Source organism: Patagioenas fasciata, chromosome 1 (assembly GCF_037038585.1).
Source record: "Patagioenas fasciata isolate bPatFas1 chromosome 1, bPatFas1.hap1, whole genome shotgun sequence".
NCBI lineage: Eukaryota > Metazoa > Chordata > Aves > Columbiformes > Columbidae > Patagioenas > Patagioenas fasciata.
In genome coordinates this window covers 163,800,028-163,819,546 of record NC_092520.1, presented here as the reverse complement: position 1 = coordinate 163,819,546, position 19,519 = coordinate 163,800,028, and the positions used below count along the sequence as shown (strand labels likewise).

Genomic DNA, 19,519 nt, shown 5'->3' with positions numbered 1-19,519 from the left:
AAGAGAGAAAAAAATCTTGATTAGAAAACTGTGTCTTGAGAAGAGATTGTAGGAGGATTGTTCTTTATTATTTAAAAGATGGAACAATGTTCCGTGAATACAGAGACCATCAAATAATTGATTTTAATTGTTTCTGTATAAACATGGATAATTGCATAAGGAAGAGTGTTGCCCAAAATAGCCTCTTAATTTATTTCTTCTGAACCAAAATCACATTTTTACTGGTTCTTTTCAATAAAAACCTATGTTTAATCACTAATCCTTCACATCCACTAACTCTTTAATTTTCTTTTTCAACTATGTTTCCTGAAAAAGAGTAAATCTCCTAGACCTCAAGGTATCAATCCCTCTACAATCAGTTAAACAGAGAAGAATGTACTTGAAATAGATTAAGTGGATGACCACGGCCATGAGCAGCACTCTGAGCCCTCAGAAATTTATTTACCATCATCTCTTCACTTTTCAATAGATTTGGCAGCTCTGATTTTGTCAAATGGTATTTACTGAATCAGCACGGGAACAAAAGGTTAATAAAGCTGTTCTTTGTTATACGGAGCCAGACCAGAGAAACTTGAAGAGGGCATGATGGCTTCGACATCTATGAAGCATTCTATGTAAAAAGAGATGGTTGTATGTTTGATCCCCTCTGTAGCCTGATAGTTTTGTAACCCAATAGTAGTAGCTCTGGAGTTGCTACTCGTTTATACAGCACCTTTTGCGTCCTGAAAGTCCGACCATGTCAAAGTATGCCAGGTGTGTCCCTTATATGTTACATAGATACCTTCAACCCGAGATGAGTTCCAGTTCTGTTCTCGTTCTCAGCATTGTTCAACGCGTAGGACACCAAGCAACAGCACAGCAAAGGTGACAGTGATCTGTCTGTTTCTTACATGGGTTTTCTGTTGCAATGTTTTGTTTGTAACTTGCAGCAGCAATTCGACAAAGTCAGGGATTTCTTCTAAGATAATATTTGTCTCAAAGTTGAAAATTAACAGTGATCACTTGTTGACATCTACCAGCAGCATAACTGTACTGCCTAGTTTTGCAGGGATTTATTAACAAAGGATTTTATTTATATTGCTTTCTTCTTGCTGTTGTAGCTTTTTGCATACACGCTTCTTTCCTTTCCTGAGAAATGATTAGTATATAGCCAGCTACCATTGGGATTCAATCTGCAAAAAGCAATATCCTTAAATCCACTAAAACTGAAGAGAGAATATTAACTCTCTTCTTGTTACCTGAACCTATAGATAAAGTCACGTTAGGTATGTGTATGTAATGACTATGTTGCATCCATCGTACTGCACAAATGCCATCTTTTCATTGTTGTTGCACCAGAGTCTCAAACCACCGGAAGATAAAATTGTGATGCTAGGCTTCAAGTGACAATTTGTTTTTGTCGCTATGTACAATTGCCAGTAGCCCACAGCCATCTTTCTCATCTTCCTGGTAATGACAGGAAAAGATTTAAGACTAAGATTAGCTGGGGAGATAAGAACTGAGGAGAGGCAGCAGGAGATTCTAGTAATGACATATGAGCAGAGAAGAAAGTGAGAGTTACTGCTTTGGCTCAAACATGGTGCCTGTTGTGAAGGAGAATTAGCATCCCTAAGTTAACCTTACCCCCCTTTGTGAGACACCTGTAGGGGCCTTTTTTTCCCTCTTCCTGTCTTCTTCCCTGCCAAGAAAAATCTCTCTGATGCAAACTGAAAACACACGCTGAAAGTATTGGTGTGGGAAAGGCATGAGGTTGCCCATATGGCCAATACTTTTGTTTTGTGGTGTGCACATAGGATGCATAAATACTTGCTTTTGCTTAAACACGGGAGAGAGAGAATGGGTTTCAGCTAAAAGTGTGTTGTTTTTCATCCTGTTTGTTCAGGCAAGCTTATTCCTTGTAATTATTTCTGTTTTCTGCTTCTCTAGCTTAGTCAAAATTTTGATTCCTTCAGTGATTTTAATGTTTTTCTCTATATGCTTGCGGTTTAAAACACAAAAGCAAGTATTTTATTAAGTAGGGCCCTTGGGGTATGTTAAATTACCAGCCCATTTTTCTTTTAATCTAGGATCAGGACCTCTAAAGTGTTCATGTTTGCAATTTCAGCAAATTGTCCAGTGTGCTTTCGTGTAGTGTTTAAAGCAGCTCGTGTTGTGGTTTAACCCCAGTTGGCAACGAAGCACCACACAGCTGCTTGCTCACTTCCCTCGCCCCCAGAAGTGGGCTGGGAGAGAGAATCAAAAGGAGAAAAAAAGCCTCGTGGGCTGAGATAAAGGCAGTTTAATAGGACATCAAAGGAAGAGAAAATAATGATAATAACAGAATATACAAAACAAGTCATGCACAATGCAGTTGCTCACCACCCATGACAACAATAGCCTGTGCGTTCCTGAGTAGCAGGTTTTGTTCCCCGGTCACCTCCAGTTTATATACTGGGTATGACTTCATATGGTGAGGAACTCCTCTTTGGTCAGCTTGAGTCAGCTGTCCTTGCTTTGCTCCTTCCCAGCTTCTAGTGCATCTGGTAGAGCATGGGAAGCTGAAAAGCCCTTGACTACCCGGCAGCAACCAAAATATCAGTGCATTATCAACATTCTTCTCATACAAAACCCCAAATCCAGCACTGTACCAGCTACTAGAAAGAAAATAAACTCTATCCCAACCAAAACCAGGACACCCCACTGCTGCATGGTGAATAGTGTCTGCTGAGGTGGAACTCATCCTACAAGATCAAGTGATGTTGTGATCAGGAGGCAGATGAAGGTGGTGGAGAGTTACCAAGGCATCTCTTCACAAGATATCTGTGGTTACAGGAGGTAGTAGACAGCTATCTTGCTTTCATGTTCAGCTTCTAGGAACTCAATTCATTAAGGCCAGATGTATCCACCATACTGAATTTCTCAGGGGGTTATAGCTTTGCTTCAAAGGACTTTCTTTTTGTCATGTCATAGTTTCAGGAAGTCAGACAGAAGGCCATTTTACATGTCCTGTGTATGCGAAGAACTGCTTTAAACACCTGAGATCTTTCTCTTTAAAAAAAAAATTACAGAAAGACTGAGAAGTAAAATAAATAGCAATAAGTCTGAAACTACAAGACATCCTACTTCCTGCAGGAAACATGGGTTATTTTGTATTTAAGAAATGAATAGATACTTATATATATTATTATATAGTATATATTTATTTGAATACAAAATCAATTTTAAAAAGCTGTTTTATTTTTGTATCATATTTATGGGCAACTCTCCCTAGTCAAAAAAAGGACTAGAATCATGTCTCATGAATTCTATTCAGCAGTGAGTGGCTAACTAGAAATCATAGTTTTGATCACAAAGAACAGATATGATTAAGTAAGATAAAGTCAAAAAGGAAAAAAATGAATTTTACCTTCCATTTTCTCTATAGCTAATGCAGAGGAAAATCATTACATTCTAAGTACTGTGTTAGAAAATACCATAGTATCCAATGGTCTTCTATTCTTTACATTTTCAGCTTTATTTTTTAATATTTTCTCTTAAAGGATAATTCGGTAGCTTGTTTGAATACCAATACTATGTTCAGTGCCTTCTATATAAAAACAATGTTATATCAGTGCTTAAAAATTATTAGGTTTTGAGATTAATTTTAAATACCAATCTGAAAATTCTGAATTGCTTGTCAGGCCTTGAATTAAGCCAGTGAAACTCATTTTATTGAAAGGATCCTGAATTACCCATTAATTTGATCCTTACTGTTTTGCGATTTATTGTTATTCCCTTAAAAAGCAACAATGGAAATGTGACAGTACCAAGCCACTTTCTCACTTCCTGGTGAGCTCTTAATAGTTTTAGGAACTCTATAGATTGATTACATACACACACACACACACACAAAGCAAACAAAACCTGAAAATTGCTGACAAAGATGCTCCTGTGACACTCACGTGAAGGCTTCAAGAGAAAAATTGAGGACTGGCTCTATGTACGGTAATGAATATTATAAGAAGATGGACCAAAGTAAAGCAAATCCAGTTCTCCCAGGTGGCCTTTGTGGTAGGTTATGGCTGTGAAAATCCCTAGCTGAGGAGAAGAACAAAAATCACTAGTTAGAACTCAGGAGAGTGGGAAGGATGGTGAGATTATTTAAGACTCTAGACATTGCGAGGTTCATAGAATACAAAGAGGCATATTTTTTGATTTAAGGGAACTTTTGAGTGTTGCAGTTGAAGAAAGTGAGCAGGGTATTCAGAAGCAGGATACTTGAAACGGCAAGTATTCAAGGCAAAATGCCTGAAGCAGCAGAAGTGACTGAAATTGCTGAAGAGAGGCCTGAAGGGCTTTTCCGGTGTTGAGGATGCTGGATGGAGGGGTCTTCGCACAGTTTGCTCTCTGTATTTGGGTCGCATGTGGCACTGCTTTCCCTGCAAATAAACTATATCCTTCCATTAAGTGCTGTTGCAAAACATCTCAGACCTTTTTCTGTCATATTCAGGTGTTCCTGCCACAGCTGCTGGGAAAACTCGTGGTCTGTAACACTGCCTTGGGGTGTGCAACACCTGGATCACAGGCTCTGTGTCTGAGAAATGGGGTAAAGCAAAGTTCAGATACTTGCAGTGTGCCTGAGAAGCTAGAGCCAAACAGCATGTGGGTGCAGCTCAAACATACGGAAACTTATAGACCAAAACACGGTCTGATGAGTAGCCAAGCAAGCCTGCCCCCGCATTGGGGGGACGTATATAGAAACCCCTTGGGGATATGCTACTAATGTCATTAGGGCAGTCATCTCGCATCAGGCAAAATGAAACAGACAGATATACTCATTTTTCTCATACATTAAGCAGAAAACAATCCATAAAATCATTGCTTAAGGCATTTTTAAAAGCTTTAACTAAATCGTGCATTGCTCTGCTTGCTAACAACAGTGTTCTTGTCAAATATAACTGTTCTGATGTATGGTGTCTCGTGGACCACATGGAGATGAATTTGCATGAGTCATTCACTATATATCTGAGCAGTAAGAGTGGGTTTCATCATAGTGATGTAGTTGTCTACTGCGTAGGATGCCGGCATTTACATATGAGCTAATCTTCAAGTCTCCCTTTGTAGTCCACAAAGGGAACAGGCACTCCCAGAGTATGATTCATCTCATCTAAAATAGGTCAGATGAATTGTAGCCTCAAAGGGTCTGTTTCTCCTCATTGACTCTAAGTCTAGGGTGAGTCGTTGAGCTGTCAATGTCTACATCAGAAGTGTGGCAGCTAGAAATCCTGACCACAAGGTGAATCATGAGAGCTCTGTATGGCTGTTCTTTGTTACATTTATTTGTGCATTCAAGTAAAGTGATGCTGCATTAAATCTATAACTACTACCCATATCATCTGAACTAGAGTATGAAAGCACTGGTAGTAGTATTCTTGCTGTAATTAATTTGAATAGACCTCACAGATACACGCTGTAAAGTGTTGAATAATACTGCTGTTTTTTAACAGCTTAGCTCATTGCTCCCTGCCCATTGTGCCTGATTTACCACGGTGAAGTACACCTTTACAGTTATTGATCAGCATGAAATTTTGGGCAAGACAAACACATCAGTTTAAATGGGGAAGAAAAGGCTGCTCTTTGCCTCAGTTTTTCCTAAGTGTCCAGATTAGATTAAATAAATACATTGAAATAATGGAAGAGATTTTGTATTTCAGGAAAGCACTGTACTCTCACCAAAGAGGTGAACTGAAGTGTGTCAGACAGCCTGGTATTTGACACCAGAGTAAGAATTGCCATGTTGTACAAAGTAGCAACTGACAGCAGAGCCAGTCATACAGAAAATGTTCAAAAAATACACACTGAAAATTTGCCAAAGCTAGTGCTTTAGCCGTTAAGTCGCATAAATAGTTTGATACAATGTACTAGAGCTATTGGCTATGAGTTATGAATGAACTTTGCTAATCACCACGGAATTCAGATTGCACAACCATTGATTACCTGCTGTCATTTGATAGTGTTTGGAGAAGATTGCTAGACATAATAAAGCATCCCATGTAGGCTTTGGGAATTGTGATAAAAACTTGACAGAATAACATTAAGAATTCTGGAATGTATTCGCATGAGCTTAAAGGAATAACTAAACCTGAGGATAAGTATTGCAGGAGTGAAAAACTACTGACAGTTATAAGGACCTGTTATATCATGCAAATTCTTCACCTTCAGCCTGATTAAAGGTCTTCAAGCACGATGGAACAGAGCTTGAAAATTGTGAGGATTATTATTCCTAAATGCCATGGTGAAGCTAGTGAATATTTTAGAGACTTACTAAGTATCCTTGCTGTCAATTTGTAGTGATGTTCCACCTCTTTGAGATACCAAAGGGTGGTGTTTATGCAGCACATTTACTTTTCCAAGTAACCAGCATGCTAATGCAGTGAAGGTCGCCAGAATTAACAGGAGTGAGGCACAGAAAAATCTCAAGAAGATGAGAAGCCTGTTCTCTAATATCTTGTTAATAAACAAGTGATCACCATATTTTGGCTTTGGGAACAACCCAACATGATTCTAGAGTAGTTATCAGAGTAAAGAAATACTGTGTTTCTGAGTAATTACTGTTTGAACCCAAACTAGTATTACACAGCATTTTAGCTACTAATTAAGTGCCTAATAGTCTGAAGTTAGAGGATAACACATTTATTTTAAGGACTGCAGACAAACTCACTGATAGACTAGCACAAGAAAGGAGGGTTAGGCACTGGTAGATACACAGCAGTTTTCACACTTTGCTGTATAAAGCATGCCTGTACATTCTTTATCAAGAGTCACTCTAGTATTAAATGGGAAACATTTAGCATGCTAAAATAATTTGCTATGTTTGTCTTAATAATGTTCAATCTATCTGACTAAACTGAAACAAACATAAACCCCACACAAAATCTACCAGGGTGAAACCCCAGACTGGACAACTTTCACAGAACGCTGGAGCCTGATCTGTCCAATTTCAACAGCAATATGAAAGAGCACCAAGTTCAGATGAGCCAGTTTTGTGGATTCATAATTTGCTTTCGAGTTGTAAAACCTGAATTGCAAAGTATTGGAAATAGCATTTACTTTTCAAAACATCCAGCAAATTAAACAGGTCAGTCTGCTTTGTGCATTGCTAACTATTTGAACAAAATCTGCAAGGGAAAAGAATATATAACAGAATGTGATAACTAAACCAGATGACCTGTTTATCAACTGCACTATGCTATATGGCTATGTATACATGATCCAACTCCATCTAGTATAGCATTAGAATGTTCGACTTCTATCACAGTATGATCATCTTGCTAGTTCTATGTTATAGTGATTCCTCTCTTTCTTTAGGTTTGTATAGGAACCTCCTGCTTGTGTCTTACTAGCAATGCAACTGAAATATCATTCAAATTCAGAAAGAACACTTGAAATGAGATTTTCTTCTGAGAATCATGCTTTTCTTTTGATGAGTGCACTTGATAAAGCGCTTTCCACCCACCCACTGCCTTCTGCCTTTTTTGTTTCACTGATAATGTGACCCACCACACTGCGACAGTATTATTTCCTGAAAGGCTGTAGGCAAGCATGATGATGAGAAGACAAAAAGGGAAGTGAATGTCAAACAGAATGGGAGAGAAGGGAATTGTGCATATGTACAAAGAAATCAGAAAAAAATGGTAGGAGAAAATATGGTAAGAGCTGGATATAATAAGGGGGGGAAATAAGTGCATATTCCTTTTAAAAGTGTATGTATCATAGAATACAGAAGAATAATTCTATCCGCATCATTACTCAAAATTCCCATCAATTTTGGTGGGATATAACTGTGAGAAATGTAGATAAGATTTCAATAACATTAGCATGAGTTTAATGTTAGTATAATGGAGATCATGTTTTGGAAAATGTTTGAGAGTAGGCAAAACAATCCTTTTCAGAAGTTGTGTTTTAAAAAAGTCTCTGCTTAAAGGAAGGACAAGTCAGAAATAAAAAGCAAGGGTATTTTATTTACGTAGCACTTAACTGTTTTTAACATAATTCCATGATTTTTTGCTACATATATGTATATAAATACACAATCTCTTTTCATCAGTTTACGCTTTCCGTGAGGATGTAAGAAAATGGTATTTAAGAACAGTTCCTTGGTGACAATGTTTACAAGCAAAGCTACTTACATTTGTAATCAAAGGAGGACTGGGGACAGTAAAAGTATCCCAGCAGAGGAATACCAGTGCTTCTCAAACATGGCAATACACTTACTGATTCAGCAGGAGTGGATTCCCTGCTATATCCTTTTGTTTTTAACATAACTTTAAAATCTTCCTCATTGTCAGTCACATCACTTCTTTGAGCAAGCACTTACTTTAGTTTTAGCTGGAACTCACCTTGAGCAAAAAGTCTACACATCACTTAACGTCTTATGGACTGATAAATTTCACTTCTAACCTGTCCTAAAGCAATAGTTCATTCAAGTCTCCTTTCAGAGTTATTAATGAAGTACAACCTATTTCATATTATATTTTATACACTCATGCTTATACATTTTTAGTCTGCTCAAAATCTTCTGTTTTGTACCAACTGTTATATTTTGCTCTTGATAGAGCATCAACTGGTAACAAAAAGCTCTGGCCCTGAACACATGCCTCATTTTCATTCTGCATTGTTATACCACGAAGCTCTTTATTATTCTATATTCTCTCTAGTGTGAGCAGTATCCCACAAGTCATTGCCAAACAGAGCAAGCAGTGGGCCTAATTGTGACAAGAGACTGCTTATTGTTAACAGATATGACAGGTGAATAATAAATCAAAGCAAGAACTTGTGCAACAGCATTCATGTATTTTAGCACATTGCATGAATTTGGAGGTGTGGAAAATCAGAATGCTCTTGGGATATTCTGCTTTTTCTTTACCCCTAACCACTTTTTAATCACAAAGTTAAGTAATCTAGTATTGGCAAATAACAATTTAGTCTCCAGTTTTGCCTATGAGACCCCAGACTGATCACCCAAGCTACAATTTTCAACGACAATATGAATGTATCTTTTCTGTTGCAACACTCATCACTTTAGCAGTGTTTAATTATAATCTAAAGTCTGGTTCATGCCCTAGGGAAATGTTTAGACCTGTACTTAATTCTTTTCAATTGATTTACCTAGAGCTATTTATGTTTCCTTCTGGATCAGAACAGATTTCCCAATCAGTACAAATTTTTCATTGAATATAATTTCGTTCAGGACCATAGCAAATGTGGGGTGATTAACAGAATTTTCAGGTGTGGTGGTGAAACTTCTAAGCAACTGCAAAGTAGGAACCAATCTGTCATCTGTGGCTCTGGCCTTCTGCAAGTATGTCGGGTGAGAGGGAAAGACAGTTCAAAACCTACCTGGACTGGCACTGGAAAAGGTCCCAGTCTGATGTAGAATATCTGAACAGCTATCATGTGTCATGTGAATTTCAGAGGCCTTATCTGATCTGTTATGGTAGACTGTCGAAGCTTCTTCAGAGTAAATAATCTAATTGCTTTATGCTATCTGACATACCAGTTTGTACCAACTGGTACTAATAATTGGGGAGTGTGAGCTGAGTGATATTTAGCTAACTGCAAGTCTTGGGTGTCAGATACAGACTTTAAAAGAAAAATTCCAAGGTAAATGATCTGATAGTTTTGTTAGAAAATCATTGTGACATTATTATTACTGAGAACACGTTGTCTCATATTTTATTTAATGCATTGCCATTCTTTTGCACTCTGTTGAAATGGTTCTTGCTAAAGAGTGTACTTACCTCTTCTCAAATCTCAAAACCATCCACTTTCAGGTATTAGCTGCCATTGGTCACATTCTTCTAGAATCTCATTTTTTCTTTGTTTCCGTGGCCTAATCTCCCAGACCTCCTCTTAGCTTTCTGATTGTCACGTCATATCACTAATTGCTTTAGAGGGATCTTTCTTGGTCCACATCATCTCTTCTGTTCTATTTACAAATACAGCTTCAACTGCTGTCTCTGTACATGCAGCTCACAAACCTGTTTCATCGGTCCAGGGCTTCTCTTTCCCATCATACCAAGGTCTCTCTCTGTCCCTCAGATGGTCCCTTTTGAATGATACAGGCTATGTCTCTACCAGCATAATGTGGAGTGGAGAAATGGGAAGATCAGGAAGGTAAGAGGTGGTAGTGAGGACCTCACATCCACGTTTTGGGCATTGTGCAGAAGTTATTTCAGACTAGCTGTGATCCAGCAACATGGACTGGATGCCCACTGGCAGTTAAACCACTCTTGGAGCAAAAGCACAGGTGCAGTCTTTGAACACAGGCTTAGGGTTAGTTTCATCTGAAAATTACTGCTCTGAGATGCAAACTACAGCCCAGTAAGTGGAAACATCCTGAAAGAGACACTGCCTGCTTTCTGCCATGCTTCCTCACATACTTACAGCTGTCTTTTGGCAGATACCTATAAAAAGCTTGAGAATTATTTAGGTATTAATTTATTATGGTACAACCTACCATGCTGACCAGTTGCCTGCCTCTTTTTATTAAATTGTAAATTTTTTGAGGTGTCATCTTCTCTTTTCCTAATGCCAATGCAGCTGGATTTTCTTATAAATGCAAATATGTGATTATGGTTTTATTCCTATTGCAGCTCATCTACTGTCGTCTCTTTTCTCTTGCCAGAGAACTTCTCAAGTCTTTGTTGTATAAGACATCTGGTCAGTATAGCTCAGCTACAAGCCGAGGATTGTAAGAACTGTTTCAATTAGCATAAGCTCCCAGTCACAAACAGTACAATCTCTGTCATTGGAAAGGAGAATTATATAAGGTTGCTTCTAGCTATTGTAGTCATTTTGGAGTTGTGTAGTTGGAGGAGGGGTGTTTATTTCTTTTTTGTGCAGTTAAAGCACAGAATTAAAATGCCTCAAATATTGTTTAATCATTTAGTACTGTGCATTCATTTTAGCACTAGGATACAGACCTGTTTTTAGTGGAGTGGTGTAACTGGCCAATAGTGGCTCTGGCAGCTATGCAAAAGACACTAGAAGATGCAAGAATGACCAGACAGTCAAGAGAACATCATTGCCACGTTCAACTACACCAACAAATTTACAGGAAAAGCTGCAAGGTAACATTAAATGATACAGGAGGAGAAAACTCTGTATTTAAGCTCTATTGTTCTGAAGACAAACTGGGATATGTATCGCTTAGTTCACTCCTGCGTGTAAGTCAGTGTGTCCCTTGCTTGACTAGAGTCGTCTCCATGAGACTGGCCACTATTTATTCTGTGCCTGTGTCCCCAGCCATAAAGGACTGTTGGGCATCTCATGGGCTGGGTTTTTTCTTTTTTGTATGTATCTTAGTAATAACTGTGTATATTAGGAAAAATATTATGAGAGTAAGCATATGAGCACTGTTCAGCTGGACCAGATTGCTGCTCCCCACTCGATATGGCTGCTCACATAAGCCCTCTGGACTCCTCTTCAGAGGCACTTTGGTTTTTCCCTTTATAGATGCTTCAGGCCACCAAAAATATTATTCTGTGTATTTCTGTGGGTCACACGGGTTCTGTGTGGCAGATAAGGTCTTGCGAGACCTAGACAAGAGCCTTACACATTTACTCTTTTCTAGTATGCTTTCTATTCTTCCCTAGCAGACTTTTACTTGCCTTCAGAAGACTTTATTTTATCTGTAGTTGATATTTAGATTTATGAGAAGAAAAGATCAAATATTTTTCCTAGGTGGTGTTATCCTGAGAGTGCTTTCATAAGGACTCAGCTTCATTCTTTCAGACTTTCTGAAACCAGGCACCATCCTGTTCCTGTGCTACTTTCTCTTATGCAGAAAGTAAGAAATATTTTGGGTCTGCTAATACAGTTTAGCTGCTTTGAACTGGTAGCTTTGTTCCAAAGAATGTTTGCAGCAAAGAATGTACCTTATTATGTGTGTCATTTGTACATGTGCATGTGCAGTTTCTCCATATTTTGGGATTTGGATTTCTGGACAGCAGTGCTGGTATAACACAAGATTAATACAGTATGTGTTGGTAAAGCTGATTTTAAATTTAAAATGGCCATCAGTGTACCCCTTTTCATCACTTTTTAGTCACTGTTTATACTGATCCATATTCCATTTCTTTCCCCCCTTAGATGTTGCAAGAGCAATTGAGTTACTGGAGAAACTGCAAGAATCTGGAGAGGTACCAGTACACAAGCTACAGTCCCTGAAGAAGGTGCTGCAGAGTGAGTTTTGTACAGCCATCAGAGAGGTATGGAATTGAGATTTTTAGTTATTTATCAGAATGATATCCCTCTCCTGAAAAGTATATTAGCCTTCCAGTGCTGCAGAAGCAGTAGTGCCTTGTATAAAGGATGATGGATGTGAGATGTGTCTGCCTGCTACCATGCAGAACGCTGAAGTTACTGAAAAGCAGACACAGACCAGTTGCGTCAGCAAGGCATCAAGCCTGAGGCAATTAGCCTTGCTAAGGAGAAAGGGTGATTAATTAGTACTTTAGTATTCTAGTCATGCTGTTTCAAGGTCTGTGCTAACCTGTACAGCAGTGTGCTGGGCTATGGGGACATGCCAAGTTGGGTCAGTGCAAGCTTAAATGCCTCTCCTTTGAGCTCAGGTGTGTGATAGGAATGTGCTGATAAAATCAGATTGCAGTGAGAGACAAACGGTGCAAGCACTGAAGTTAACTGAAGCTGACAGGAATCTTGCTGTTGAAGTCAGTGGTCAGGCTCCAGTGGGCCTTGCTCCACGTGTCAGAAACTCGTGTCAGATTGCTGAGAACTGTGATCATTACCCTGACAGCCATGATCAGGGCCTTCCTAAGCTCTGCTCAGCAGCAAATAAATGAGGATTGTTTTCTTCTAGTCAAGCTAGAGAAGAAGCACCTCCTTTCCTACATGCAGTATATTTAAAGCAGTTAAATTACAAATACCTCTGTTAGAAGTTTCTTAGAGTTAATACAACACTGTGTCAAACTTCATACCTACTAAACTGAGTGCTGTTAGCCTGCCGGGCAGAAGCAGCTCTAAATGGCCTAATGAAGGCAACATCTTTTCAGCAGAAAATCTGTAAGGACTTCTGTTTCAGTTTACCTATCTACTGCCTGGAACTAATCCTCCCTCGCTAAAATCAATGGGTAGCCTAATGTTCCCTTGATGGTAGCAGGATTGAACTCCCGATAACTAGGCAACAGCAGTGCATTGATTGAGTGGACTGCTGGGTGGCTGGAAGGAAGAAAGAGAGGAGCAAACATTAGTTTAATAAGCAAAATGTAACATACTCTTTGTCTTATGGAATATATTCTTCAATGTGAGAAACAGACAGAGGCTTCCACTTAATTAAATGGCAGTTTTCAAGGCTTTTTAAAGGGAATAGTGTTCCATGACAATAAATAATGGCACTATGTACTCTGAAAAGCTGATATTCTGACTAGTCCTTTCATTTAACCAGCTAAATGCTTCTTTAATTGACCAAAGAACATTGAAAAGTAGTGGGGGTTTTGGTTTGGTTTCTTTTTTTTTGGTGTTCTTGTTTGTTTGTTGTTTGCTTTTTGTGTTTGTTTTTGTTTGTTTGTTTGTTTGTTTTTAACAAACAGCAGAGCCTGGTACTCCAATTGCTAAAGGAAATTTTCAGTCTTTGCAGAATCATCAGTGAAATCTTACCAAATTTATATTCGTCTCTGGAAAATAGTCTTAAGCAAAGCAAACACAAACTTCGTTGAAACAGGTACAGAGCCTAGGAAGTAGGAAAATGGCTTAGACAAATGCCCTCTCAGTTCAGTGAACTGAAAGTACATTTTGGCAAAGTCGTCTCAGTGGCATGAAAGGTCTTCATAGTGTGTTGTGTAAAGACAAGCTGCACGTGATAGGCTGCGTAATTAATGTTAGATCCTTACAACCAAATAATAGTCACTTGAAGAAGCCTGGAGCTAGTTGTTACACAAGAAGTGAGAGATGATGAATGAGCAGTTAGATCAACTTGATAAACAAAAACATTTATTTCTTTTCAAATATTTAATATATATATAATATAACTTATGTCTAATATATCACTATCAGAGAACAAAATTTCTACACCCTCAAAAATTAATGCCATTCACCACCCTGTATGTAAATCTTTTCTTAGCAAGAGTGGGAGAACTGACATACACACATTGCTAGTACTTAAGGTTGGTCAACGTGTGGCTCCTCTTTTCAGTTACTTACATTAAGCCCTTGGCAAATATTTAGACTGTAACTCAGCCAGTTGAAGAGCTACTGGAAAATTGCAGAAAATAATTTATTCCATAAAAAACCAAACAAACTAATAAGAAAGACATGGAATATTTTGATCGCATTACACTGTTAGACATCTCCAAGCACTGCAGCAAGGTATTGGAGGATATCTGAGCTGGGTCATGCCATTAATCAGGGATGCCCTTCTTGCACATCCTTTGTGTAGACTGGAGTTTATGAAAGACTGATTGCTACTTTATTGAAAAGCAAAGTTTTTTGGTTTTTTTTCTGAGCGTATTTGAGCTTGAGATAGCTAAGGCTATGCAGAAATCTCCATGCAAATGTTCCCTCCCGTTGTTTATTTTCTCTCATCCCAAGTGCCAGATGCGAGAGTGTGGCACCTACCTTTTAATTCCCTCTGTCAGCACCTACATAGAGTAGAAAAGTTGTTGACCTTACAAGAGAAAGCATGATGGTCAGTTGGAAGTAACAAGAAAAGCAGGAGTGTTTTGGAACACACGATCCTTCCTGGAGAAAGCAGTGAAGCAGAGCTGGGGGGAGCAGTAGGTAGGAGTAATCAAAATGGGATGAGGAGCAGTGACAGGCTTTGTATTAGTATGCAAATTCTGGAAGAGGCTGCTTATTATATGTGTGCAGAGATTCAGATCTGCAGTGTGCTGTTCATTGTATAACATGAGATCTGAGCCTAATTTTCTTTCATCAGAAAATCTAGTAAAGGAGGTGAAGGCTGACTCCTGTAGTCCTATAAACTCCATAATGGAGGACCTTTGGATAATAAACATTTTCTTTTCCAGTCTCAGAAATTATGGACACTTAACTGCCCAGTGAGATTGATTGTTAAAGTGTGTCCCAGAGAAACTCAGTATTGGGCTGAGTGTAGATGAAAGGATCAAAGATAAACTATTTCTTCTCCTAAGTAGCAAGCAGTAGGACAAGAGGAAATGGCGGCAAGTTGTGCCAGGGGAGGTTTAGACTGGATATTAGGAAGAAAATCTTCACAGAAGGCGTTGTCAGTCGTTGGAACAGGCTGCCCAGGGAAGTGCTGGAGTCACCATCCCTGGAAGTGTTTAAAAGGTGTTTAGACAAGGTTCTTAGGGACATGGTTTAGTGTTAGAGTTAGGTAATGATTGGACTCGATGGTGCTGACGATCTCTTCCAACAGAAATGATTCTGTGATTCTCTTCTATGATTCTGGAATCTACATAGTGCTGACTGAATGTGACTTGTCCATACTACAAGCAGGAATTCTTTAGCTACAGAAGCAGGAGGTCATTTTTGCAATCAATTACCCTTTAAAAGTATAAGATACTTTATTAGATAACATATATTCAAATCTAATATGTAGGACTCTTTTAAATAGCTGTAGTGAATTGTATTTATGGGAACTTATTTAGTAAATCAACCCACCAGTTCAAATACCTGCACTAATATTGTGTAGAACTAAAATATTTTTAAAGTGACTGAGTGAATGGAATTTAAATAGAAGTATTTTGGCATTTTTCTAGGATGCTATGTCAGGAAATGGTGATTAGTGGTTCTCACTCAGCTAAATATAAGTAGCATCAACTGAAATATTCTGTCTGGCATTAGGCAGGAATACGTATTAACTCTGAAAATAATGGAAATAATTGAAGCATGCAATGGCCTCAGTATTTCCTTTTCACCTGAAGACCCCTAGACCAGAAAACAAGTTAACTGAAATCTGGTCACATTAAAATTGAATTCTGAAAAAAAAAAAGTGTTTTAAAATAGCTTGTTTCAAAAGCTCCCTAGCTACATGAGGATTAGTTAGCCTTGTATAGCCTTCTCACCTCGCAAAAGATGCATGAATCTTGTGCATTATATCATTAAGTCCTTTACCCTTCTTTGTGCTTTTGCTGTTTACTCAAAGCTGTTGCTATGTTATAGTCTTCTGATTCCTGGGGGGTTACTGGAATAGATGAAGGGCAAAGCTGTGAAAGTGACTGCAGAATTGAACTACTGAGAAGGTATATTCACATACAACATAAAACCCAAATTGATAAGTGACTTTAATTGTTCTAAGTAAAAAGGCAGTTATGAGAACTGTAAGACAAGGGGAACTTCTGTCTGGCAAGAAACCTTGACGAGCTGTAGGTACAGAAGGTATAAAAAAACGTTGGGCAAAACAGAATAATCAACAAGAAAATGTGGCATACTTTCTTAGATTATGGGAATTTCATTTGCTGTTAACATCTGGTAATTGGTACTGAAACGCCAGGAGAGTAACAACATGGCTTGATAAACCCGTGCATCTCCTTATGAGTGGAAGTTTTCTTTCAGGTTGATTCTCAAGTTTCTGTCTCTGTTTTAAATATGTAAAATTCGGGTGTATCTCAGTTTGCTCCTAGGGTTCCTTCACTACTCCTCCTTCCATTTCATGATTACATCTAATGGGTTTCTGTGTGGATATTATTTAAAAGGAAATCTGACGGTAAATACCTCTCATGAAACATTTATCAATACGAGAAGTAAACAGGTCAGAAAGTCTTTTTAAAAATGTGGCATGGCAAACACACACACACAAATAACCATTATTTCACTCTGTTATCTTATGACTCCTGCCAAAGTATCAGGTGATCACAGAAAAGCACTTTAGCAAGACTAGGTGACTGACAATCATTTCTTAAAAGGAGGAGCAGTCAACACAAAATACTCTGTTGTGTGTTTTGTATTAAATTAGTCTGTGGAACAGCATGTTTTCTGTGAAAAAAAAATAAAACAGCATGTTTTCAGTTTCTACTTTGGAAGCTTAAAACCTTTGAACTTAGTATAAAATTATCTTGTGGACAGAGCATCTTGAACATCTAAAGACCGCTAGTGACTTACAGGCAAAAAAACAGTAGTGGCAGAACACTGACCCATTTCTGATGAGTTCTGGATTCCCTCCAGTTACTTTAAGAGATATATTTTATTACATTCTATAATATAAAAAACATAATTTCACTAGATGCTGGGTAGGATAGATCAACAAGGCTAGTTGGTATATTGGAATGATTTCCTTTAATTAATAATTTTCATTTTTGTGCCTTAACAATCTTGAACACCTGGAATCCCAGTGCTGCTGACATCCCATGTGTTTATTATCTGGTCAGTTGTTCCAGCTACCAACCTGTGCATTTTGTTATTAACCCTGATATATGTCTTTTCCAGTATTAGGCAACCAGAAGGAGGCTACTGGGTGGTGAAAGCTGAGTTTGGTGATGCTGATTACTTTGCTGTGATGCAGTGTGTGACAGCAGGAGGCTGGCTGGAACCCTTAGCTGTTTGCTTCAGATATCCCAGTTCAGTGGTTCACTCCATTTTAAAGGGCTGTACTAAATAAAACAATCTGAGTATTAGCTGGACTCAGGCAAAACTTCTCATTAATTCTTTTATTAAAATAATTCATTTAGGATTTTAGTGTAGGAGTCATTTGAAGTCCTGGTTTTGTTGTGTTTCAAGAATCCTCAACATTTGTTTGTTCGGTTTGCATTATAAGGCTGTTTCTCCACCTCCCAGACCCAGCCTCTGAAAGCAGAGTTCTATTGTTTTCTGCCTGATGAATCCCATTCCCTGTAAAAGCAGAGGTTCACCATGACAAAAACTCTTGGTTGGCAGTGAGGGCAGCCCCAGAGTTCAAATCATGCCCTATGTTACTCATTCTTTCGCTGAGAGCTGAATATTTGTTAGAGGAGGAGAAATCCAATTTCAGTCAGTCTCTCATCTCCACAGGGTGAGCCCAGCATTTGAAGTTTTTAAATTGTAAGATACAACTTTGGGAAAAAAAAAAAAACAAACATATATACATATTGACAAAACTTCCTACTATAATTCACAACATGGAACTGTGCTTAAGGCTCAGCAGGAAGCCTGGCATCGAAGTCCCCTGCTGTCACATTTACCCATGCAAATGGACATGTTGGTCAGGATTAAGCAAAGGTGCTGTGCTGGACTTACTAATAAGGCAATTAGTAAACAGAAGGGCAATAGGACAACTCATATGAGTAAGGAGAGCGAGGTCAGCTAGCTCAGATTTGTAACTCAGGTCATAAAAGCAGTATGGTTATATTAGCATGATGCCCCGTTAGACTGGCTGGGAAGCCAAGTTCTCCTTAGGCTCATCTGGTACATTGTTATATCTTGTTCTGTCATTTCAGGTAGCTGATTCAGTATTACTGCACCATTAATTCAGCAGTAGCACTGAAGCAGCAGTGAATATGGAATTGTGCAAATTGACCAAACTTATTCAGATCTTCACATGTGTAGCATTTGCAAGAATCTTCTGCTATACCTTTCCATCCCCTTTCCATTACCAGTGTCCCAGCAATGAAATGCCACATAAAATAATGATGAAAATTTCCACTAAATCAGTACCTCAGTCACTGTTTGGGTGATGGTATGGCAAAGTAATAATGTTTTCATGTTTTACAGAGTTTTGCTTTTCCTCTCCTGGCCACAAGTACTGTATCTATTCATGATGAGTTGAGAGAAGGATTTGTAATGTATGTAAATTAGGGCAGAAAAAAAGTCAAATTTCAAGAAATGGCCTGCCTGCCTTTTGTCTTGGCACCATTCTATATTAGGCATTTAGAAAGTTCAGCAAAAAGCTTAAGTTATCAGTCAACACAGGATATTTTTTTCTATGATTACTCCACTGTGTTCAAATATGTGCTATTTTTTAGAGTGAACGTAACCAGAAATTACATAAATTTTGAAAAACAATGAAGTTTCATTTACCGCTTTACCATAAAAGATGGAAGCATGACTCTGTTGCTTGCAAGCTCTAGATGGCATGAATGCGAACTTTTGGAATTATTACCTTGTCACTCAGCAGATGGCCTTCATTAATGGCAATTATATGAATTTACCAAGCTGGCCAAGCATTATCTGAGAGAAGGCATTATTAAGCCTCTGTGCAATTACTAAGTCCCTAGACTTCCATGACTTCACTGCAGGAGATTTAAAGCAGCTGCTGTCACTTTATTTTTTGCTGCCTAGAGCTGAATTCATTGATTTCACAGATGTAGTACCCCAGAATCTGGGGCCAGACCGTATCGCTGGTCTTTAATCTGTGTGTTGTCCCATTGGTTTTGATTAAAGATCAATTTTCAGTGTAGGCCGATGGCTATATATCTACTCACATTTGTGCTCTGCTTGTGTGATTGTTTTGCCTTTCACAAAAGATAAATATGTTAGTGCTGCAAGAGTCCTGCAAGGTATAGAATCAAAGCAGTGGTGTGTTTTCATATCACAGTTTATCTGGCTTGCTGTACCATATTTATTAGAACCCTCTGGTGAGTGGTGCTAA

General features: G+C 38.4%; 1 protein-coding gene across 2 annotated transcripts in view; it reads left to right on the top strand.

Moving 5' to 3' along the window:
* LIN7A (lin-7 homolog A, crumbs cell polarity complex component) overlaps positions 1-19,519 on the top strand; it is a 51,453-nt gene that overhangs the window by 8,053 nt on the left and 23,881 nt on the right. For both annotated transcript variants that reach the window (XM_065845849.2, XM_065845858.2), the window contains exon 2: positions 12,112-12,230. In XM_065845849.2, coding sequence (XP_065701921.1) covers positions 12,112-12,230 — 119 coding nt within the window. The remainder of the gene's footprint in view (positions 1-12,111; positions 12,231-19,519) is intronic.